General features: G+C 41.1%; 1 protein-coding gene across 2 annotated transcripts in view; it reads left to right on the top strand.

Annotated features, from left to right (window-relative positions):
- ccser2a (coiled-coil serine-rich protein 2a) overlaps nt 1–25,396 on the top strand; it is a 54,415-nt gene that overhangs the window by 9,827 nt on the left and 19,192 nt on the right. For both annotated transcript variants that reach the window (XM_034152384.1, XM_034152385.1), the window contains exons 2-4: nt 4,219–5,690; nt 5,772–5,983; nt 22,438–22,531. In XM_034152384.1, coding sequence (XP_034008275.1) covers nt 4,262–5,690; nt 5,772–5,983; nt 22,438–22,531 — 1,735 coding nt within the window. In that variant the 5' untranslated portion in view covers nt 4,219–4,261. The remainder of the gene's footprint in view (nt 1–4,218; nt 5,691–5,771; nt 5,984–22,437; nt 22,532–25,396) is intronic.

Raw genomic sequence — 25,396 nt, forward strand, 5'->3', positions numbered from 1 at the left:
CTGTCCAAAAAGAAACCTGGTTCAATCAGCCACTTTACAGCTTAGCTTGAAATAGATCCACTTCCAAAAGACATAACATTTCTTTCAGTTTTATGTCAGACAAAGAAGGGCCACTAATGTCTAGGATTGTAAAACTTTACACACCAATTATGTGTTTGCAGGAAGGTGTTAAAGACATCTTACTTTCAGGGTTTCCCCCAGGAAATTGTAAGTAGATAACATTCAAAGCTAGTTTTTATGTAAGATTAGGTTGCTCAACTCTTCTCCTAAACATTGTTTTCAAATCTAACTGTTTTTTCCAAACTATTTGTACAACAATAGCAAACAATCATTATTTGAATCAATTTTCTCAAAGTTGTTTTTATTACTGCACTTAATGGAATACAAACATATTGCTGCTGAAAGCAAGGGTCTGCATTAACAAAGTGATGCACTGCTTTGGAAAGTAATGCAATACAACAGACTCTTTATAAGTAAATAACAGCTGATAGACAATACTACGGGTGTTACCCACATGTGAAGTTGCATTTGCATTTTTTTATATTGTTCACTGTTTTCTTTTGAAACTACTAAAAAGAGCATTTTCTTTCTATATACTGACTTCATACTTATTCCATATCACTTTCTGGGGTTTCCACCGTCTGAATACAATTCTCCCCTTATCAATGTCTCAAAATTGAATGAAGGCGAGATACGAGAGGAATGATGTATCCTCCTGACATTCTATTTTTGAGAGATGGTGCTCAGACTTCTTAATGATGGGGAACTATGAGCATTGTGAGATGGGGATACACTGCAGCATGGTGTGTAGCAGAGCACCTCCATTCATGCGTAGCCCCACTGACCCAATAGATCCTAGCCCCCGGCCTGTCGCCTCCTATCTGCATCCATCCTGTTACTCCTGAAGAATGAATCTCTGTAGTGTGTGAGCAGTTCAAAAGTGAAAGCTTTGCTAGGGGAGTAATGAACGACCTTATTCTTGCACTTCGGATTTTTCAGCCTTCCCAGATCTCTGCCAGGTGCTTTCTGTCTGGCTGTCCTCTGAGACAGAAATAAAGTAAGGCCAAACAGCCTCACTGGCAGACAGACAGAAAACTCCCATTCCCTGTACGACAGAGAGTAAGAAAAGATGTCATCTCACTTTTTTGTTTTTTTCACATACAGGGATCACTGCTGAGATGCTGAGTTGCAGGTCTAGCAAAAGATCTCTCTGTGGGAAAAGCCTGCCTGAAGTCTTGTCTCACTACCTCTCCCATTCTTACTTTATTTAACAGCATCTGACTATCGCTGTCCATTCCCTTTTCTCTTTGTAATCCCTTCCACTCCCTCTGCTGCTTGCAGTGTTTCGTTACATACCCTATTTTATTATTCTCTGGATTGGAAGTTAAATCATGATGAAATCGTTCATGCACTAGGTGATATTGGATTTTAATCTAATCTGTTGATCTATTCCGTACTCAGATACAATCTATAAAGCAGCGATTTTTAGACATCAAGATAAAACAGTTTCTTGCTGTTCTACAACCCTCAGTAAACAAACCTAAAATACAAAGATAAACTAAATTATTGAAGCAATCTCTGTAGACCTCAGTGTTAAACCAGGTTCAAATGAAATCAACAGCATTGAAGCTTGTTGGAGGTTTATAAATCCAGAGTGCAAACGTTGCTTTGAGTATGATTTTGAGTTAGTTAGACTGTGTCTCTGTGGCTTTCCTTTACATTATTCATCCCTTCACACTGTCAAGGTTTCAGGTTTTGTTTCAGATGCAGTGCGGACCCACAAGAGGCATATTGTTGGCCTTGATACTTGGATGTTAGTGAAACTCTGGGATATTTATTTACAGTACTATACTCTGGGGGGAGGGGCAGGCCATCACATATAAGCACATGACAGATGGCCTGCAAGGTTTACTGCCCTACCTTAGAATGTGTGTCAGGCGGTTTTGGATGTTGTCTTTTTATTTATGCTCCTCATGAGCTGACCTGTGTCCTTGTACTAGTATTGGAGAAAAGGGCTGGGTATCAATCATATTCGGTCCATAGCACTGGGAAATAGAAGCAGACATTTGCTGAAATTTGAACCGATACTTTGGGATTATATTTTTATTTTGAAGATAGCTGATTCATATGATTAATTTGTGAAAAAGTCATTATTAAATCAAAACAAGCTTGTAAGTGTGTTTATGTTATGAAAAATTATTCGCTCAAATAGATACATCGGGATAGTTATTTTGTTAAATTCAAATATATTATTTTGTAATAAAATGCCTTGGATAATCAGCAATGTAAGGTACTGTAACTTGAACGTCATTGGTACCAAAACTCACAAATCATGGTCACATACACATACAATTGCCTTATAGCAGGGCTTTGATAATGTGACATTAGTAGGCCACTGTGTTGTTGCTGTAAATACAAATGTGAGACCTTAACATTAGACTATTCTACCTCCTTAGTTACTCAACACCCAAAGAATTACAACTGAACTATAATATAACAAGCATATCAACTGTGGATGGGGAATTTCTTTACAATGACTTCAAACATCAAAGGGAAACTCCCGCACTGCCAACGGGTATCTTCCAATGTCTGGGTGACAAGTGAGATGACCCAGATGAGAAAACATTTGCCACAGCTGCGTGGAGGATTTGCTGTTTGTTATGGTGATCTGACACGCTGGATGTGAATGAAACTTAAGAGGTTCTGGGCCATTCATACAGGCGAGACCTCTAATCGAATTGCTACCCATTAAACACACATAGACACACACAACCACCACCCCCACCCCGGGGCAAAGAGGCTTTGGTTGCCCCACTTGCAATTGCTGACCTGATTTTGCGTGCAACTGTGTGTTTTCGTATTTGTGCCGAAGTGTGTTTATGAAGCAGATTAGGATGGTGGCATAGCCTGACTTCTGTAGCACTTATGAGTGTGTCTCTTTGATTGTAGACGCGTGTGTCTGTGCATGGGAATGTGGGGCAGCAGGGTATGTGGACGTTTTTTTTCTTCCAGAACACGAGTCCCACATTTTCACACAACGCCCCTCCCCCACTAATTCAGAAGTTGAGTGGATTATTGCCCCAGTATCTGCCTTTGTGTCTTTGTGCCAGTTTGTCAAAGGATCTACTCAAAAGGGGGAGACTGCTTGATCTACTGTTGATCAACAAAACAGCCTGCATTTCAAAAAAATACATTTACTTTCTATCTGGGGCAACCGTCTGCAGACAGTTTTTGAGTCACTGCTTTGCTCCCTCATGCAGATGGATCACTTTCTGTTAACCGCTCCAGCCATCTGGATTTCAGTAACTTTCCTATTCATAATCTTCCAGCACTAGCCAGATGGATGCAACACGCAGGTGCACCACCAACACATGTACACTTGTCACATGGCTGATTGGAAACGAATGAATTTAACAACGAGTAGCAGGAAACGGCCCTGTGTTCTCCTTCCATCGGCTTACAAGCTGTACGTCCTCCATTCACTATTCAAAGTGTGCTGGCTACCTTCCCAACACTTCCCCTTGTCCCCCAGGCGGTGTATATCCGTTTGCCCATTCTTTTGTTGGCCAGGCATCTCGGCGCCATATCCTCCAAAACCTGTGGCAACTCTATGTCATGTCATCAGTGAAACAAAAAAAAAAGTTATCATTATTCTATTAACTGTCTTAATATACCCATACATTTTGGGAGATTCAATAATAATAAACACAATACTCTGGTTCCTGCTATGGATTTATGTTCATACATTTTTGTTTCCTGCTTTGAATAGAGTCAAGAGTACCTTATGCATGGTTTAAAGTAGAGACATGTGATTTCCCATGTGTGATTGAAATTTGTGGCCGTGTACGGATTGCGTAAAGTCAGAATAATTGAGCCTTTATGTCTCTCACATGACCACGTGAAAGTATAAAGCCAGACTTGCCGTGACAAAGCCTCAAGTCATCCTGTAAGCTGCCGGATTAATCCCTAATGCTCCTCACAGTCAGACAGGCAACCAGTCCGGGACAGCAGGTGGACAAAACTACCCTTAGTGTTGTTACTATTTATCAGGGCATATGGTCACGGCATATAGTGTGTGTGTGTGTGTGTGTGTGTGTGTGTGTGTGTGTGTGTGTGTGTCTGACTGTGTTTGCTTTGTAGGATTTTCAACTACAGTACATACAAAGTCAAATCATGCACACAGAAATCTAATCGTCTATTTGTGTATTCTTTCCCCAGTTGTGTGTGATTCCATGTCCCTCCATGCCTTTTTTGGCATCTAATGGAAGAAAAATCACATATCAGGTCCGCCATGGTATCCAGACTGCCTAAGTTCGGTGGACGCTCCTCGACTGGTGCTGCCAGCCCCTTGTCCAATGGTTCTACACACCCGACCACCCCCACTCAGGATGGAAAGACCACTCCCTCAGGAACACGGCCAAATGGCGTAATCCGAGCCTCTTCATTTTCCTTCAAATGGAAGAGAGACGAGGGGACGACCCCCTCGAGCCCCACCAGCCCTGAGGATGGGGTTGAAGAAAAGGCTCAGACACTGCTCCCCCCTCTGGTAAAGGAGGTGAGAAATGGCTCTCCATCGACGCCCAAGATGCGGAGGTCAGGTGTTTTGACGGTGGCTATCTCCAGTCCCAAGGCCATCCCCAAGCAATCCTTGAAGATGAGTCCCAAAGTAGTGACCAAGCTAGACCAAAGCCCACTGAACGGAGGTCCTAAAATTGCAGCCCATAATGGCTTCAGCAGTCCAGTTCGAACGGGGTCAGAATCCCGACTTGTGCGGCCGAGAGCAGGCTCCAGCTCTCCCAGAAGCAGCTCTCAAGACAGCCTGTACCAGTCAAGTGATAGCCTGAAGACCTTGGCACTTGACAACATGGTGCGCTCAAACAGCTTCACTCACTTCAAGCAGATTCCCTCACCCACCAGCCAGCCTATGACGCGGTCCTTCTCCTTCAACCGGGCTGTAGAGCTAGCCAAGCCTCTGGCAAACACTCAGCTCCGGCCTCCTCGCAGTAGTTTTCTCAAACCCCCTCAGCTGAGCAATGGAAGAGTGGGTTTAGGACTCGGAGGCCTGAATAGCGGCCTTGGAGGTCTAGGTGGAGGACTTCAGTACAGTAGACCACCTTCAGCTGCCTCTTCTCTCCCCACTCTCTCAATCCCTCCAGCGCCCACTACTCCTAGTCCTCTGAGAAAGCCTCTGCTCCCTAGCTGTGTGCTCAACAAGTCATTGGGAAGCAGTGGTTTGTCTTTGGGCTACAGGCCGGCTCGATCTGGGCAGACCAAGCAGCAAAAGCCACTTTTTCCATGTAGGGTCAAGGGGGATATCAGACCTTCAACTGCCCCTGAATTTGCAGGGCTATTAGGGATAGCAATAGACATTGAGCGGACTAGTGAGACTGCAAAAGCAGTCTCTCCCAGTGACAGTGATGGAAGCTCCGGAGGAGGAAAAGGAGAAAAAAGTGTGCTTAAGATCTCTGGCCAGACAGCAGGTGAGACTTTGGAGGACATGTCCTTATCCTCGGCCTCCTCTCTAGACAGAGGCGACACCAGTGAAGATTTTCTAGATGACTTTGACTGTCTGGGAGATGGGTTCAGTGATGGGGACCTGCCTGACAACAGAAGAACTGACAGCACTACTCAAACCCGCTTACACAGCTTTCTCAATGAGAGCCTTGACTGGGACACTATGGATCTGGCAGGTAAGATATTTTCGTAATTTTATTTAATGTTTGTTACATTTTTGTCCGTTTTTCAGACATGCGTTTATTTATCTTCTGCAGGACATAAAGAAGAGAGCCCTATGCAGGACTCTCAGGGACCGCTGGGCTTGTCTTCAGAGCCGGCTGACGTCCTTCAGGCTTCGTCTGTGGAGATGTCGCCCTCCAACAGCTCTGGTGGAACCTACATGTGGGATGAGGATGGTCTCGATCCACTTGGGGGGCCGGGGACACATCCATGTGACAGCTATGATGATTCAGACCTCAACAGCATTGTGAGTCCCAGTTTCCAGCTTTCCCTTTTAATTTTATTAAAGTGTAACTTCACCCCAAGGTCTCCGCATTACTTCACCCACTGAATAATTTAGAAAAATGTTTTAAGTCTGAGCCTTTGTGGGAGATAGGGAGGGGTTGAGCAGGGTGAGCGCATGGATGTGTGAAGCATGAGTTGCTCAGTGGGCGTTCAAATTAAACTATTTTTAGTTTGAATTTCGTGACATGAATAAGACTCTATCTCACCCTTTTTCAAGGTTCCGGGTGGAAAGATGGCCTGTTGAGTCATGTTCAACCCATAAAATACATATTTCTAAAACATTTGGTCACAATATAGTCATTATCATTAAGGTTTTCCTTCCCACTGTTGTCGGGGTAAGAACAATCATATTAAATTAACTTTTAATCAAGAGCGTTTGACAATGAATCAAAAACTTCTTTAAAAAATCTCATATGAACTTAATATTATAACTCACTCAATATGAAATCTGTCAGATTAACAAGCCTCTCAGGGAGAAATATTCTGTTGATTGACTCATTGAAAGTAAATCAAATGACAGCTCCAGGTATGACATTTTTGTTGTTGTATAATTTCACAATTATTCATATTTAAACTGATAAGGAAGTAAGCACTCCTGTTGAAGCAGCTGCCACGAGCATCTAATGTTCTCCACTCCTCTCTTAATGTGAACTGGCACATCGCTCTGTGGCACATCTCAGAAAGGGAACGGGGAGGAGAACAGCCAAAAGCCTTGAGCGATGATGAGGTCAATAAGGCTAAAAACTTCAGTAACACTTAAAGCTACTGCAGCTTTACCTGATTGCTAGTTGGCGTAGAATGTGCTAGTGTGAGTGAGAAGTGGGTTCATATCCAATTGCTGTCGTTTTTAAGAGTGAGAGGGTTGAAAGAAAGGTAAAGGGTAGGACTTTACTTTTTATGACATCTTGATAGCAGTACATGAGTACCAGCATCAGAAGGCAATCTCAAGTGATTCAAAAATATAGGCCTGCAGCAAATATTACATACAAAAATAACAATGTACCTAATGTAAGCTTCAGGAGCACACTTTAGATTATCCTCAATCAGGGTGTGAGGGAAGCTTATGTTTGCAGGCCCCTTAGTTTCACTTTGATCCTATTTAATATGAAATTATACTAATTTGTTTTACATTAAAACATACAAATATTCAGTACTATGACATTTCAACTTTCATCTCTTTGGTCTGTGATTCAAAAAAAGTTAAGATTTTTGTAAGAGTTAGTCTATCGAAGTGTTGGTTTACAATAATGCAGGTGTTTTTTATGATGTCATGAAGTGTAATTTCCCTTTTATAGGGGGTTGACTTTGTTCAGCTACTTTTAGGCTATTACCAAGTACATATACTGTACCTGATTACAACTTTGTGAACCTTTAGCACAACACACACACACACACACACACACACACACACACACACACACACACACACACACACACACACACAGACACAGCACACACACACACTGTACATTGTTTAGTCCATTAATCAGTTTTGAAAGATTCCTCCTTCCTTTTATAATTAGGGATTAAACGAGCAGAACAAAGGCTGAAAAGGAAAGCAAAGGTGTCTCGAGGTTTCTGCCAGCTCTCACTGCAGTTTTCATGCCAAGGCTTCTCTCTCCCTTAGAGGAATGCTGACCCGGCCACCGACTGTGTGGTAATAGCATTGCTGGCCTTCTCTTTGGCTCTCTGTACTCCTGTACCCCGGCACCTGATCGCAGGAATGCGTAAAGGGCTTAAAATGAGCTGGACTAGAAATGATATAATACGCTTTATGTGTTTACTGTTACACCATGTGATGGAGACAAAAACTCTGAGCCACTGAAAATGTAACTTGTTTATCTCACAATAGTGGTATTTGTAATGGTAATTACATGGTAATGGTAATTTGGCAAAGTTATCAAAACAATAAGAAAAGGACAAGGTGTGTGTGTGTGTGTGTGTGTGTGTGTGTGTGTGTGTGTGTGTGTGTGTGTGTGTGTTGTGTGTGTGTGTGTGTGTGTGTGTGTTGTGTGTTGTGTGTGTGTGTGTGTGTGTGTGTGTGGGTGTGTGTGTGTGTGTGTGTGTGTGTGTGTGTGTGTGTGTGTGTGTGTGTGTGTGTGTGTGTGTGTGTGTGTGTGTGTGTGTGTGTGTGTGTGTGGTGTGGGTGTGGTGTTGTGTGTGTGGGTGGTTGTGTGTGTGTGGTGTGTGTGTGTGTGTGTGTGTGTGTGTGTGGTGTGTGTGTGTAGTGTGGTGTGTGTGTGTGTGTTGTGTGTGTGTGTGTGTGTGTGTGTGTGTGATGTGTGTGGTGTGTGTGTGTGTGTGTGTGTGTGTGTGTGTGTGTGTTGTGCTGTGTGTGTGTGTGTGGTGGCTTGCATGCTGTCCTGTCCCCGCCCACCCCCGCTGTCGCCCTGTGCCTCTGCTTACAGAGTCATTCTTAATTTCTTAGTTCAGTTACTGTCATGTGGTAGACTTGTCATGTGACTTGAGAGTCCTTTATTTGTTCATATAGCAGAGAAAAAAAAGTATGTTTTATCCAATTCTACGTTTTATCAAATATTGTGCTTCCCAAGTACAACGTAACTTGATAGCAGTGCTTACATCTTTTTATAATTACATATTGTGAGAATAATCAAATATAGATTGGAGAATTTTAATCAGTGCTAGTTAAAGTGGACCTATCATGCTATATTTGAATAATATAGTGTAGGACCATACCTATATAAGGCATATTTATACTTTTATTTTTTCAAAATACCAAACAGATCATGCATTTTAGCCATGCCTCATTTCGCTCAATTTGAAAAATGTTAGCTCTGTTTTTGCAAGGGTTGATTCTGTGAGCAACAGCACCATCTAGAGGTCAGGCATATGTACTACAGCGTCTCCAGCGCTTTCGAACGGCAATGGGTGGTTGTCTCCTCCTGATTGGTGGAGTTGGCCTAATAGCCGTAGCGCCACCGTCCTGACGTCAGGACAGTGTTCAAATCTGGATCAGTTTTTATCAGATCCGTTGCAGCCCCTTTTTTAGAGATTTGGGTATGGAGGAAAATAGAGAGGGTTGTGTTTTCTGACACTTGGTGAGTTCCCTGGAACACCGGGGACACATATTCATGTATAAAAGACGTACAAAAGTGCATTTTGCATGATAGGTCCCCTTTTAAAGTATCTTCTTCTGAATGTACCACAAAACAGTTCAGAAGTACAAGATGATCTTTGCATGGCTTGGCAGGATTTACTACGGCAACATTATTATACTTATAATATCCTGTAATTTTGCAATTAAAATAACTGTGCAAAGTGTTTGGGATTTGAATATTTGAAGTCAAAATCCAATGCTGGGAAATTCTGCAGAAGGAAAAGGCCACAGGGCTGCTAGTTTGTATTTAACTAGATGATGTATGTCCCCTGTGACTATAATCAGTAGCAGCCATCTTGCCGCCCCAGGCCAATGCAACAAAACCCAGCACTGCTACAAATCTGTAGATACATAAATGATTTTAGGTTTGGGGCTTGTGTGAAGCCTTTCTAAAGAGGAACAATATGAATAAAGAAGAATAGGGTGAGATTCAGTGACTGATTGCTGATGTGTGAAGATCGGCTCTATGGGGAATCTGCCTTTGAGATATTTAACTGGGCTATTTGATTAGAGGAAATGAGCCCCTTACTGTAATTAGATGCACTGAGCTCTCTCTATTCCACCCTTTTCATCCTATTTTCTTCCCATCTGTCTCTCTCTCTTACTCCTTCTGCCATTGTTCACTGGAAATAGTAAATAGTTCCTTGGAAAACCACAAATATATGCCACGTTTACACGGAGACGAAACGGGTTGTATCCGCTACAGTTCTCTATCGTATGGACGGTTCGTCCACACGAGGCCGTAACAGAACCGCGGAAACGGAGCCCTCAAACGATAACGGCTCCCAAGGTGGGTAGATCTGCGGACGAAACGCTCTGGGGGGCCAAACGGCTCCGTGTGTACGTCCTATACGATCATTTCCTGATAACGATGACGCCGTAGCCCCGCCTCTCCCCACCTCTGCTGCTCACCCCCGCGTCACCCGCGTCATTGCTGATGTCCGGCAGTGGCTCAGTCAGTAGGGGCTTGGACTGGGAGCTGTAGGGTCGCCGGTTCAAGTCCCCGACCAGACCTCAAATATGGAGTGTGGACTGCTACTTGGAGAGGTCCCAGTTCACCTCCTGCCCTGCTGTGGTGCCCTTGACCAAGGCACCGGACACCCCCCTTCCCCCCTCACTCCCATTGCCCCCCGGGCGCTGTACAATAGCTGCCCACTGCTCCTAGTACTAGACTCCTGGTACTAGGATGGGTTAAATGCAGAGGCCAAATTTCACTGTGTGTGCTGTGTGCTCTGCATGTGTGACCATTAAAGAGAGTTTCATCCCTCCCAATTCTATTCTTCTATTCTATGTGTTTCGCCAACAACAACAACAACAACAACAATGGCGGATCACAGGGTTGCTTTCATGCTCCAGACGCTACTGACCATGCTACAGATGTTAGTGCAAAATCTACAGCTCCTCTACCACAACCATCAGCAACAAGTGGACATGGAGAACTACATGAACTACATGTTGCTAAATCCACCGTGGAGAATAAACAGAAGGGCAAACAGGCAACCATGGCAACCATGCTCGGGAGGTCTTATTCGCTGCTTTTGGTGTATTTTGTGGCGGAAGTACAGCGCCATTTACAGGCCCGGCATATGTACAGTACTACAGCGTTTCCTGCGGGTCGAGTGGTCTCGTGTGGACGGACACATTTCTTGAGCCGATTCCGTGTGGACGCAAGACTTTTTTGATATCGACTAAGGTTCGTTTTCCGTTTCGTCTCCGTGTAAACGTGGCCATAATCTCGTCACAAAGCAGTGTCTGTGTCCAATATAATTTGTGATTCTTTCAGATTTATGCTGCGTAATCCATGTGGTCTGTAAGGACAGTGACAGTCTGTTAGGAGTTGAATGAAAGGCCAGGAGTTTGCTGATAGCTTTTCTTTTAGTCTTGTGAATGCATAAGCCTGCTGCTCTGAATTAGATGCTAGGGTTATTAAAAAGGAAAGGCATGTAATCATGGCTGTGAGCAAAAAGTACAGTTGAATCCTCTTAAAGAAGAACGCAACTTTTATGTATTTATGTAAGCAAAACTCTCACTGTGTTTGTTTCTTGTTGGCATGAAATATTGGATAAGATATTAAGCTCCTGGCAGGTTTAATGTTTCTACACTGCAGTGGCGTGAACAGTCCACTTGGAGGCACTGTGTTTCCTTACGACAACACACTGTGGCTGCTATAGTGTTCCTGGCTTGTGTGTCCCAGTATTTTTCCGGCTATAAATGGCTCCATCTGCATTATTTTGCCTCTGTGCAAAATCAAGGAGGGAGCTACCTGAGCTGATAATAACACTCCCATGATGCACCATGCAGCTCAGTACAGTACCAGCTTTACAAAATTGGCATTGTGAGATGGAGGGACCCTTCTCACAGCGCCTGTTAATGTTTCCTTGGCCTCAGCGCAATTCATCATGCAGCGCAACGGCATCTCGAGACCAGGAAACTATTTATATTTAAATGGTAGAAGCATTTTGGAGAATTTGAGAATACTTATTATTTTGTCAGTCATAAATGGAAAGGATCCTAGAAAAGCTGTGAAAATATATAAATGTATCCGTGCAGCTTATGACGTGTTTTTTCTCTAAACTGTGTCAAAAGAGGGAATTAACAGTTTGGCTGTTGAAGGGTTTGTTATTGGGGTGTTTTTGGATTGCTTTATATTAACTGCATACCTTTTATCCCCTCTCAGTATTTGCAAAATGCTATGTTCAACTTGAATACAACATGAATAGAATCAACAGATCTACCAACTTTGGATTTAGTCAAGCTTATTGTTATGGTGTTTTAGAGTACCTCTTAATAACAGAAGTACATTACCTTTTTAACTACAGCCCCTTGTCCCTCCTCGCAGCATGAAACCTTGCTCGAAATGTGCTGCAGCTGCTGCCATTTTCTCTAGTTTAGCAGTTTGGTTTTCGTGTGAATGTTTTACCCATTTCCCTTTCTGTGTATTACCCAAAATCCTGGTGGTACCGTAATCCTTCCAGCTTCCTCAAAGCTGCACAGTTACCGCTGCCTCTTATCCCTGATTTATTTATTTTGCCTCTCATTTTAGGCTTTTGTGGAGCCCGGTTGAGACAGGTCATTTCATTAGTGTTTAAATGAGTGAGGTGCTTAAGCCTTTTGTCTGCAGAGTGCTCAGCCATTTATGGAACAAGCTGCCAGTGAACCGGCTATGCTGCTGCATTAATGAGGCTTATAGCTCACCTGCTTTTGTTTTCTTTATTTTAATTTGACAGCAGCAGCCTGTGAAGGTAAACAATGGTTCTCTGTGTAACCCCTTTTGCTGCATTCAGTGCTTTCAATAGAGACCATCCCAAACTACTTCTGACAACAGCAGTCTGAGTCATTCCCAAATTACAGCCTACACTTCTATCATTATCCTCCATGACTCCCTTTAGTTTCCGACCACAGTCGTGACTATTATTTTACCAGCAATCATTACCATGCTGCCTATTATAACCACTTCTCTCAACACAGGCTCACATTTAGAAAATCTTATTGGCTGCTTATTTGGTCCCTATGAGAGATGGAGGTAATATATTAGCTGATTGGAAACATAAAAGCAAAACCATTTTCACCGACAAGTCTTGGTTGATTTAGTATAATCCGTTTATTGACTGTGTTTTACCTGCAGTTACATGATTAACAATGACACAGCCCCCACACTGTGTCAGTAACAGGTTACATTAATATTACCTCTAACTCATTTTCAAAGCGTAACCTCAATCTAAAGTTTCTTTTAGGACTTGATACACTAAATCATGGAGATAAGGCCTTGAATCTGCTATTAAATGATTAAAAGGAAGTTTACAGAGAAAAGCAGGTTTAACAAATCTTGTTTGAGAGACAGATGCTGTAGTTATAACAAAAAAAAAAGCATAATCAGTGGCGGACTATTTATACCTAGGAGAGGTGACCCATTGAATTATTTTTCATCAGGTTAATAATGCATAATACATGTGCAACGTTATGTGTATAAAATAGTAATTGGTTTTTGTTTCAGTTCAAATGTGCCGCATACAAGTCCACCACTATAGATAATGTGACACTGTCCAAAACCCTGTAGGCTGCAATATAAATTACATTAGATAATTCATATTCAGAAACAGACTTTTCAAAATACACAATTCTAGAGAGTAGAGTAATGTATTTCTCACTGTCAGCACTAACCTTATTAAACACTTGATTTGTTGAATCTCTCCCCACTCCATGTTCAATTCAACTTGCAGTATTCTCATTTACATTTCATGCGCCTTGTGATTTTTAAATTATGCCAATGAAATTCAGTATCTAGTCTCTCATGGATATTTGATTTTCTTCTTCTTGCAGTAGTTTAATTCAGCTCACTGGTAAGGCTTGGGTGTAACGTAAGCTGCTTTTACTAACAGAATTGTAATTACATTTCTACAAAATATTCTTTTAGGTTTTGCACAAAAATGTATTATTTCTACAGAGCTTTGGATTTGTAATGGCTTTATTTGCAACAGTGGTGTTTACCTTATTGACAGACACAGTAACTCCCCACAGTATATCGTATTTTCACTCTCTGTGTTGCATTTTGTATCTAACAAATGAGGAAAACTAAATAGAGAAACGATAAATTAAGCATAACGATCCCAGTACCTCTCTCTCAAAAGGTCATTCAAATTAAGCAGGGCACTAATTGTGTACTATAAAAAGCAATAAACAACTAAATAAAACGACTTAGGTAAAAGGTGTAGTTATTGTTATCAGTCTAAGTAACAAAGCCTTTTCATAAAGCAGTGCAATGTGTAAACTGAAGCCTGAGGTTGCACTCCTCTTGTTGGCAGAGGAGTGCAGAACGGCTCCTTTGTTGACAGTCTTTGTTTTATATCTAAAGTACATACACTATGACGCAGGAAGCATATTGTTGTCAATTTGTTAACAGTACGCACAACTTGAGCACAAAATGAAATGGCAAGAAGATTGAGCTGGGAAGGCATACTGCTGCTTTGAGAGTTACATAACTGTATTTTGCTCTGTTCTGTAGCTCCATCGCTCATTAAATAATTTCACTCAGTGTTCCTGTTTCACTCTGCTTCTGTTTTGTTCTCTGAGTGTTTGCCTGCGCATAGCATAACGCAACATAAATGACCGGTAATAGAAAGGATATGGCGATTTGTAACAATCTTTTTCTAGGCGTAACGGTAAACAATATTGGAGATTTAGATTATACCTTAGTTGAACAGTCACGGCTCAGCACAGGTTCAGTTCAGGCTGAGAAAAACTTCAAAGTTTATTTTATTTTGAGAAGACGGTAGTGCAACTGTCAAAAAGATACAAAATCATCTACCTATATTTTCTAGTACCTATTTTTACAATTTTGCTATGATAGCGATTATACAGGAGTACACGTAATGCTGGTTAGAGCCTTTATTGAAACTGGTCCGTATTTGTTTCAACACAAGTCCTTGCCAATTACAGTTTTTGTTGACAGTTTGTCGTATATTTCCATACTTTCACCTTCCCATAAGGCAGCTATCCCTCTCTGTACTTAAAGACCTAGTTCTGGTAAATGGATTACAATGACATCTGGAAATGATTGAGGTAGAGGACATCTCCTCCATTGAAACCACAAGCGAGTCCCAAGATATAGAGAATACGAAATTATACTGTTAAGTACTGGTGCTAATGTCACACATGAGACACACAGACAGCAGCAGCTGAGCACACACACCCCATACTCTATACATCTCTATGTAAAGACACGGCATAGGCTATCACATAATATTTCAGTATATCTGAGAACATTATTTTGGAAAGCGTTTGACCTTGATACAAAAATAATGATCCTGAACATGTATTGTTTTTTAGCCCTCCTCTCTGATAGAGTAGCTCAACTGAGATGTCATTACAACCAAATACACAGATACTGGGTTGAAAAGAGAAGCTTACATTGTGTGAGACAAAGATAAGAAAAAAAAGACTGGGCCGTCTGAGAAAAACAAGTAAAGTCTCCCTCGCACTTATTGATTTGACTCTGTAACCCATGGCTGAAGTTTGTGGAGTCTTAAAAAGTAGTTAAAACTGAAATGCACCTGCCAACTTTGCCTTTTTGGATGATAATGTGCCGTGGCTAATTTACATTACAAAAATGCAAATTAAAATCAGAAACCCCAAAAAGATAGCATTAAAGTAGAATTAAGGTTACTGTAATGAGCTTCTATTTCGCTTTGCAAGTCTGTTGTGAAGGCATCTGGGTCACTCGTGGGCAAACTGTCAAACAGAGAAGTTCAGCTTTTAAAACTTTCCCAGTGATCTTAAAGGTTTTAATCAGTGTTTGATGAAGCCGTGTTTGTTGTAAGATTCATCTGGTGCTGACGGTGGGAGCAGAGAGTGTGCCATGAAACTGAGCACACTGGAAGACCTTCACTCGGCTGTTACCATTTGGAAGGCTTCTCTTGCTGCAGGCTTTCGATTGATTGAGCATGTCTGTGTGTCAGAGATGGATCGAAAATGTGTATGTCATAATGTCAAATTCATGTACTCCTACAAGTCCTTCCCTGAGTGAGAACAGGCACAACGGCATCATTTTAATTGGCTCAAAACTGCTGTTTGGTGCATTTGAATAACCGTTCCTAACAGATATTGACCTCGCTGTTGAATCACAGAGTTCACAACACATGCGTTTATTAAACAAAGTTGTTACACTCTGCATGATAGAATTATTTCTTAACAATATATATTTAGTTACTTAACTTGTATAATAAAAGAGAGCTCAAGAACAGGGTCATGAAAATATCACACAGCAATGTAGCCTGGAGTCACTTTATCAAAGTCAAACATCTTCTAACATTGGATGCCTTTTTGATTCCTTTTCAAACAAATGTTAAAATGAGCACATACTTTAAAGCAGGCAGTATAAACCCTGCAACAGTACTGAACACTGATCACTGTCAAACAGAGCAACAGAATGAATATTATCTTCTAAAGATTACTTAATAATATGATCAAATGTAACCCTTTTGTAACAACATTTTGATTAGTAACTGCAATTGAATGACGTATTTTTTCTCAGCTACTATAACTGGTTACGATTACATTTTACAAACATTTTATTCTGTTATATAATAATAATAATTACACATTGTTGTCAATCCCTCTTTCCTGGTACATCTGGGCCTGTCCTCGAGCAAGGCATTCATCCACAATTTACTCCTGATGTGTGCAATATGTGAGAAGAATGAGAAATACAATTAAAATGTTTTATGTTCCCTCAATAGAGACATCAAGGCAATTCTGAGTGAGTCATACATAAGTCCCAAGCTATCATTTATGATCCATCTGTGTCTGTAACTGAAGAAAAATCAACTCTTTATTTTTACTGTGATAAAACTATGGCAGATGCTATTTACACCTGGGTGTCCGTAGCTAACAATGCTATTTACAAACCGGGTGTCTGTAGCTAACAATGCTATTTACACCCGGGTGTCCGTAGCCAACAATGCTATTTACACCCGGGTGTCCGTAGCCAACAATGCTATTTACACCCGGGTGTCCGTATAGCTAACAATGTTATTTGCACCCGGGCTACACATTAGATACTGTTTTGGATATATAGGTAGGCTATTTATGGAAATGTTTATTTGATAAATTCCCTTGCGCTGCTGCGTCAAATTGTAATTCCCCTATGGTGGATGTATAAAGGCACATCTTATCTTAAAGGGGACCTATCATGCAAAATGCACTTTTGTACGTCTTTTATACATGAATATGTGTCCCCGGTGTTCCAGGGAACTCACCAAGTGTCAGAAAACACAACCCTCTCTATTTTCCTCCATACCCAAATCTCTTAAAACGGGGCTGCAACGGATCTGATACAGACTGATACAGATTTGAACATTTCTCTGATGTCAGGACGGAGGAGCTCCGCCTATATGGCCAACTCTCCACTTATCAGGGGAATGAGGCCCCGGCTCCACGAGGACAAATACGGCAAAACGCATCGGAGAAACGCAAATGCAACCGCAAAAAACCTTCCGTCCCCACGCAATATACACCGGATTGTGTCAAGCTCCACGAGACGGCTCAGTTTACATCCAAACGCTGGAAAAGCTACAGTACATATGCCGAACCTGTACGTGGCGCTGTAACTTCCTCCACAAAAGCAGCAACTTCCTCCACAAAATCAGCGAAGAAGAATGGTTGTCATGGCTGCACTTCTGTGTATTCTCCGCGGTGGGGGCCGACAGAACCGGGCAGAGTTTTTCGCCGGTCAGCGTGTGTTAAAGTTTAAATCTTCCGGACAAAATTATAAAAGTGCCGGTCAAAGGTCTTCATTGTTATTTATTGAGCTTTAAAACAAATGAATAACGACGATATAATGATATATAATCATCAAATACACGGAGCCTGTCTCTTTTTCCTCTCTTCTGACAGCGTCAGTGTCTGTCTCATGCAGCAGCTGATCCTGTAATGAGTGACCCGACAGTAAAAATGAACATATTTATAACTAGTTTAGGTAGTTTGAAAGGTAATTAAAATAGCTAAGGGTGATGATCTGACTTGAACTGTGTGTTTTGCTCCCGCTGCATCACAGCGGCAGGAGCTGCGTGTCTCCGTCCTGTCAGATTAGACTTCACTCGCGTTTATGTCCATATCGAGATAAAGATAAATAATCTGAATTCAAGGAGGAGCTCCTGTAGATGTTGCACAAAGAACTGTAGCATGGTCAGTAGCGACTGGAGCACGATAGCAACCCTGCGGGGGAGAGGCGGGGCTATGAAAACGAATGACCGTATAGGCGACTCCACGGCCCCGTTGGACCCCCCAGAGCGCTCCGTTCCCAGATCTATCCACCTTTGGACCCGTTGTCGTTTGCGGGGTCTGTTTCTACGTTTCCCTTACGGCGTCGTGGAGCTTAGAGGGCTATACGCATGAGAAATATGCGGATTCAACCAGTTTTCGTCCTCGTGGAGCCGGGGCCTGAGAGGTTGCCATGGCATGGTAACAGCATGGTAACATGACGCTCGTAACTCGGCCCTCTCCTTTGCAGGGGGGCGTGGTCAGCTGCAGCTCATGCAAAGACAGGGGTGGAGGAGAGCAAATAGAGCGAAATGAGGCATGGCTAAAATGCATGATCTGTTTGGTATTTTGAAAAAGAAAACGTATAAATATACCTTATATAGTTATGGCCCTACAATATATTATTCAAATATAGCATGATAAGTCCATTTTAAGCACTGTAGCTATAAGAAAATGCTTGGAAAGTGTATATTTTGTGTTTAATGTATCTTCCCTGCTGAACAAACCAGCTTAGACCAAGTCAGGCTGGTCAACCAGCCTGACCAGCTAAGTTGGCTGGTTTAGAGGGGTTTTGGACACTTTAGCTTGCCAGGATGGCTGGTTTAGCTGGTGGCTGGTTTAGCTGGTTTAACTGGTGCACCAGCTAAACCAGCTAAACCAGCTAAACCAGCTAAACCAGCCATCCTGGCCAGCTAAAAAAAAACAGCATAGACCAGCATAGTATGCTGGTATGCTGGGCTGGTCACCAGCATCCATCTATCACCAGTTTATGTTTAATAATAGTATTAAATATACCATGCTGGAAGCTTACCAGGATTCGAGATGACCATCATGCATTGTTTAAATACTGGTATGATTATTTAAACCAGAGAACATAAATATATTACAAAGATTCATTGTGTCATGTATTCTGGTATCTACCAAAATAAAGACATTGTGTAGTGTTCATAACAGTATTTTAATTTTTTAATTTAATAAATAGCAATAAATAGCTAGTGAATATAATCAAATACACAGTAACAATACAATAATTATACAAATAACAACCAACCTGCAAATCAACACATCAAAAATAAATATATTATCTAAAACAGGTGCATTTGATTTAAAATAAAAGTAATACATATAATTAAATATTTCAATGGTAACAAAAACAGTAACACTATGTATGATAAGAAAAAGGCAACAAAGAAAGTGTTTTTTGTTTTTCCTTGTTCATGTTCATAATGTTTCCCGTTGTGTAGCGTCCGCCGTCCAGCCTTTCCCAATATGGCCTGCATTTCTGTCTGTTGAAGCCACTTCTTGAAGCAAACTGAAAAGAAATGTACAGTACAGATATAGGCTAAGTACACTGTAAAAAGAAAACTTGACATTTACGTTAACATTTGGGCTGCTGTGGTTGCCAGAACTTGACCGTTAAAGTATGGTAAAATACATTACAAATTACAGTTGGTTGGCATAGACGTTACAGTCAACAATTGCTTATGGTGAATTACAATTGTACACGGTGCAGCTGTATTATCTGGGAAATAGAAGAATCTGATCATTATTAGCATCAGCACTTGATCACCTTTGTCGACTTGCAGCCTAAATACAAAGATAACTCAGATCAGGTGTTTGATGTGGGCTGGCATGATCCTTTCTGCAGCGATAAATAAAAATACAAAGAAAACATTTTGAATGATGGTAACAACAATAATATTAGTATAACTATTTATATAGCACTTACACAATTGCAAAGTGATTCTCACAACAAAAATAAAGAACAAAACAATATCAACAATAACAAAACAAATTATTATAGGAATGTTAAGAGACAAAGAAATTATAAACATTCTAAGAGGCCGACTACAAAAGCTAGACTCAATGGCTCTTGATGACATCAATGAGCAGTCCCAATAGATGCTGTTGTATAAAAATAAATAGAATAGGTCCAGATTTCTTCTATTTTGTGTTGGATGATTTGTTTTATTGATTGCTGATGGATGTTAAGATGTGTTTTACAATTATAACAAAAATATTATTGTAATTGGAATAAAAAAGATTGCAAATCATAGTTTTAATAAAATCACTAGCAATATAGGGTTTATTCAACAGCAGTAAAGCATTACGTTTCTAAATTAACATACACTGAACTGTAAAACAACTTACCACTATTTAGGAAAGGCTCTGATCTGAAGGGTTGACTAGTAGGACAGCAAAGAGGTGGAGGAGTACAACCATTGGTAGATGTTATCTTCATTAAGGGTAACGTTAACCTCTTATCTCTTCAGAGAACCTGATGCTAGCCACCGATCCATGTTTGTGGTTTTAAACGCGCACACGTAACCATGGGTAACCAGTGGTGAAATTAAGTGTTGTCCATAATTAACAACAACAAATATCTGCGTTTTAACACTACGTTTATATATGTACTTATTTTTACAGTTTGCATATATGAGGTGGTCCGCGAAAATCCTTGATAATAAAAAGTGGATTTTATTTAGCTTTTTTCCACGGACCACCTGCAGCCGCGGACCACAGTTTGAGAACCGCTGCTCTATAGAGTGTGCAAAGCTTTTTAATACACAGAGGTGAACTGTCAGACAGCTGAAAAGAGCTGGAGCCAATAAACGATGTAAGAGTTGTACCTCAGTACCGTGTCAAATGAATGAAAGTCAGTATATCAGTTACATTTCACCAGATATATGCGAGTGTAGGCTGTTTTTGAAAAAGAGCATCTGACCCATTGACGCTACTTAAAGGGGACCTATCATGCAAAATGCACTTTTGTACGTCTTTTATACATGAATATGTGTCCCCGGTGTTCCAGGGAACTCACCAAGTGTCAGAAAACACAACCCTCTCTATTTTCCTCCATACCCAAATCTCTAAAAAAGGGGCTGCAACGGATCTGATAAAAACTGATCCAGATTTGAACACTGTCCTGACGTCAGGACAGTGGCGCTACGGCTATTGGGCCAACTCCACCAATCAGGAGGAGACAGCCACGGCATTGCCGTTCGAAAGCGCTGGAGACGTTGTAGTACATATGCCAGGCCTCTAGATGGTGCTGTTGCTCACAGAATCAACCCTTGCTAAAACAGATCTAAAAAATGTCAAATTGAGCAAAATGAGGCATGGCTAAAATGCATGATCTGTTTGGTATTTTGAAAAAAAAAAGTATAAATATGCCTTATACTGTATAGGTATGGTCCTACACTATATTATTCAAATATAGCATGATAGGTCCACTTTAAGATAGATAGTAGGTGAATGGACGAATGGACGGATGGATGGACGGATGGATTGATGGATGATGATAATTAATACATAGCTTTGCTGACAGTATTTGGAGGGCTGCAGAAGTATGAGCTGTTTTTTTCCATTTTATTCATTTTTCTTCTTCATTAAGTCTGGCACACTGAGTAGGCCTACCAGGCAGTAATTGTGCAACATATGAGATTTACTATAATGACTCATTTTATGCTTGTGTCCTTTAGTCAAAGCCCTGCCAATTTAGTTTCATAAAGCCCAAAATTGCCTTGAAAAATAAAGCTTTGAACTATTGATTCAGTTCTCTGCTTTTGGGTATGCTTTGAATTATTCGGCAGACAGCAGCGCAGTAGTCAGACTAACTGCATATTCCGAGGCTGTAATGAGTACTGTTTTTGTTGGATTTTCAAAGTGTTCTGTATTATCGTTCATAATTGAGTGATATTTTCCCAGAAGTGTGTTCTGTTATCTGTGTCTGTATTATGTTGAAGGGAATCATTTGCTGCTGGAGTGAGAGAGTCATGTGAAATGGCATCACAGGAAAAGTATTTGACAGCCCTTCACAAGTTCTGATTGTTAATGACAACATGAAACAATTACGGAGAGTGAAAATGTATAAAGATAAAGGACATTTAATGCGCAAATGTCAAAAGCAATGAAAGCACCATCTAATTACAAGAGTTCAGCATGACATTCTATTTTATGTAATGTACAAGTTCCACAAAGGGAGTATTAATGGAATTAATACATTACACATAGATGTGTTCCTGCCCTTGAGTCCAGTTTCTCTGTATCTACAAAACAACCTGCATTCCCCGTTAAAGAAGGACTTTATGTCACAGCATCAATTAATCCTGTTGTGTGCTAAAAAGTTATGGTTTTTATATCTCATAATAAAATATGGGTTTGTAGCAACTAAAAGCTGCTTTGGAAGAATTGCTAATGCCAGACCAAGGACAAAAGGATCCTGATTTATGCAAACATTCATGTCTTGCTAATTGGAGGATTAGGAATGATTTAAATGTTTCAAAATGCTGTGTGACCCGAAAATACAAACTGCGTCTGTATATTTGTCCTTTAGTGCATTGTGTGTTTTTGACTTCATTGTATCTGGCCCCTGTTGTCTAGATATATTCATCCCCCATCAGTTAGGCTTCCCGAACAAAAACACATTTTTCAAAAACACAGAGGAAAAATGATATAATGCTCTCATAATGTGCCTAAAATGTACCCATAATGTTATCTAATGCCTTACAACGAAATGATTTTTGCCTGTGATTTCTCAGGATATGCTTAACAACCTGGACCCTCCGGCATCAGGAGAGCTGGATGAGGATGACCTCATGCTGGATGTGGACCTCCCAGAGGAAGGCTTGCATGGTCAGCGCACACACACACACACACACACACACACACACACACACACACACACACACACACACACACACACACACACACACACACACACACACACACACACACACACACACACACACACACACATACATACATTTGCGAGGTTATTCTTTGGCCATGAGAAATGCTTTAGTATCATTGGCTGGAAGTCATCCATTATTCTTCGGACACCTCCAGCGTTAGTGCTCTGATCATAATTGTAAATTAATGCATTAACCAAGGCCTGAGCATTCTATTTCCAGCATTATCCTTTTATATGTCTAGAATTGAATAAATCCCATTTTGCCTTGGGTGAAGAATTGTCTCTGCAACATCCATTAGCATCTTTTAATGGACACCTTATAGTCTATTATGTGCTGTTACTGCTAATATTTGTTTGCTGAAGAGTTATTTAATTACAACTCCAACATTGTTCACAACTAGCTCTGAATGACAGGTAGGCAGCTGACTTGGAGCATTATCATGCTGCCTTTGTTTATAGGAACAGATGCACACACAGTTGCGTATGGTTACAGCACATCCACATTGCATACATAGGCTCAGAAGATCAGAGGCTACATTTGATCGCCTTCACAACAGCAGTTTGGTGTTAGCATGAATAGTTTTATAGCTTAACACCCCCCGCTACCATCTTGATATGATATCTATTTCTGTCTTCAGTGCTTTCTCTGTGACTCATTTTCACTTTGTGGATTTAATCAATTGCCAATCTCATTGGGATACAGTAAGATAACTTCTTCGTGGGTGTTAAAGGTGATCAGGTCATCATATAATAATAGTGTTGACAACGTTATTATGGATTCAGTGGGTAGTGTGGGTCACTTACATGAAAAGGGACATTTTGACCTCCCCTATAATCAAACATGATGAATTCTAGGAAGTGAATTTTCCCTCTTTACTCCTGAAGCTAGCCCTGTCACATTACCATTCATGGCCAATGAATAAGGCACATTGAAATATATGGATGGGCAAACACACCCATGCACATGTACAATAGTTAGGTGTCAGGCACCCCTAGCAATGCTGCCCACCGCAAATGCTCTGCAGTAAATTCTACCTTTTATGAAGTTATTTATCAGCTTTTATGATATTAAGTAATGTCATTGATATAAACTACATCCTCCAAAATGATCATAACATTAGATGAACACGTCTCTAAAACAGCTTTGACAAAAAGGGAACATTACAACCTTGCAGATGGTACAAATGTATTGCAGGCCTGTTGTATTAGACTGCATTAGTTTTAGCTAGGTGTGCCTAATAAACAGTCAACTGCAAATACATCACTGAGGCATCTTTACACCTCTGATGTCATCTTCAGTCTGTAAACAATGATTTGATTTTGAGAGAAGCAAACCGACAGAGAGAGGGAGAGGAGAATGTTCACTCCAGAGGAATGTGAATCGGCGTGTTCTCCCTTCCTACTCCTTTTTGGGAAGCGACCATATTTATAGCGCAGTGTGTCATGGCTAGTGCTAAAGCGTCAGAGTGAAAGCAAGAGAAGCTGAAGAGTCCAGTTAGACCCAGCCCACAGGGCAGGCCTTGAGACACGGGATAGGAAATGGTGTTCCCTCCCTCCCAAAGACACCCTGACTCTGCCACAGACCAGGAAGTGGAGAAGAAGACAAAAAGGGATGGGTAGAAGGGGCCTCATGTATTCATTTCATCCAGTTACCGGGTCCCGTGACAGAAGAGAGAGGCCCCAGCTTCTCTCTCTCTTTCCTGCTACAGCTAGTGAATTTCTATCTTGGACACAAACCAGTTACCTCAGCTGCTCCCCCACCACCACCACCACAGTCATTTCTCCCCAGCTGCAGTTCCTAGGGAGTTCCCAGAAAAACAAGCCTGTCAACAAAGACAGAAGCAGACAGAGTGGGATCTGGGTAGACTTTCTCTCACTGGCCCTTTAACTGCTCACCAGCTGACTGGACAAGGAGACATTTCTCTCCACTCTCCGTCTGAGTTTCTCTGCCTTTGTGGATTTCTCACCCCCAAGTTGGAATATATTCCTTTTGAATGACTTTTTAGAAGACTTTTTCTGAGCTGAAAAGAAGTTACTGGAAGCGCTGAAGTTTCCTGGAATGTAATAGTTCAGATTCAGGCTGAAGTCTGCTCCTGTGCTATATGGTGACACTCAGGGTAAAGTAAATACAATGCCACTGCTGAATTCCTTGGATTGCTGTCTTTCAATCTGCCCAGTAATTCTTTATCTCTCTTTTGTCCATCTCTCGTTCTCCCCTTTCTATCTGGAATATAGATATTCAAGGGTCCTTTTGATTTCCTGAGGGTCTCGCTCTGTTAGTTGTCAATTTTGTGGCGGTCATGGTTCATTTCACAGCTGTGTGCTATTGAGTGTTGCCAAATACTGTGTCCTTTTACCTCCTTGAAAATGTAATGGCCTGTCACTGTGTGTGTGAGCGCGTTTTTTGCATTTGAGATGAATAGAGAATAAGGAGGGGGGATCCGACCATGATTTATATGCAAATACTCAAGATAGGGTATCTGAAATATACACAGAAGTATTCATTACCACAAGATATGAAAAATTGACTCTCAGTCTTGATTTTTGTGTTTGCTTTAGAGTGGTAGTAAAAGACAAACACTGGGTGGGAAAAAGAGAAAAACATAAATTATAACCTTTCAGAAATGCAGCTTATCTTCAACAACAAACACCCACTTCACTTCAACAAATAACAGCGGCACCAGAAGTGATTTTCTTGAAGTTTTATACTTTGGATCTATACTTTTTCACCATATCTCAAACACTGGCTTCATACATTTCAGCTCAGATGAAAAAGTGTTATGCTCTTTTATCCTTCACTTGCTTCT

The sequence above is a fragment of the Trematomus bernacchii genome, unplaced genomic scaffold, assembly GCF_902827165.1.
Source record: "Trematomus bernacchii unplaced genomic scaffold, fTreBer1.1, whole genome shotgun sequence".
NCBI lineage: Eukaryota > Metazoa > Chordata > Actinopteri > Perciformes > Nototheniidae > Trematomus > Trematomus bernacchii.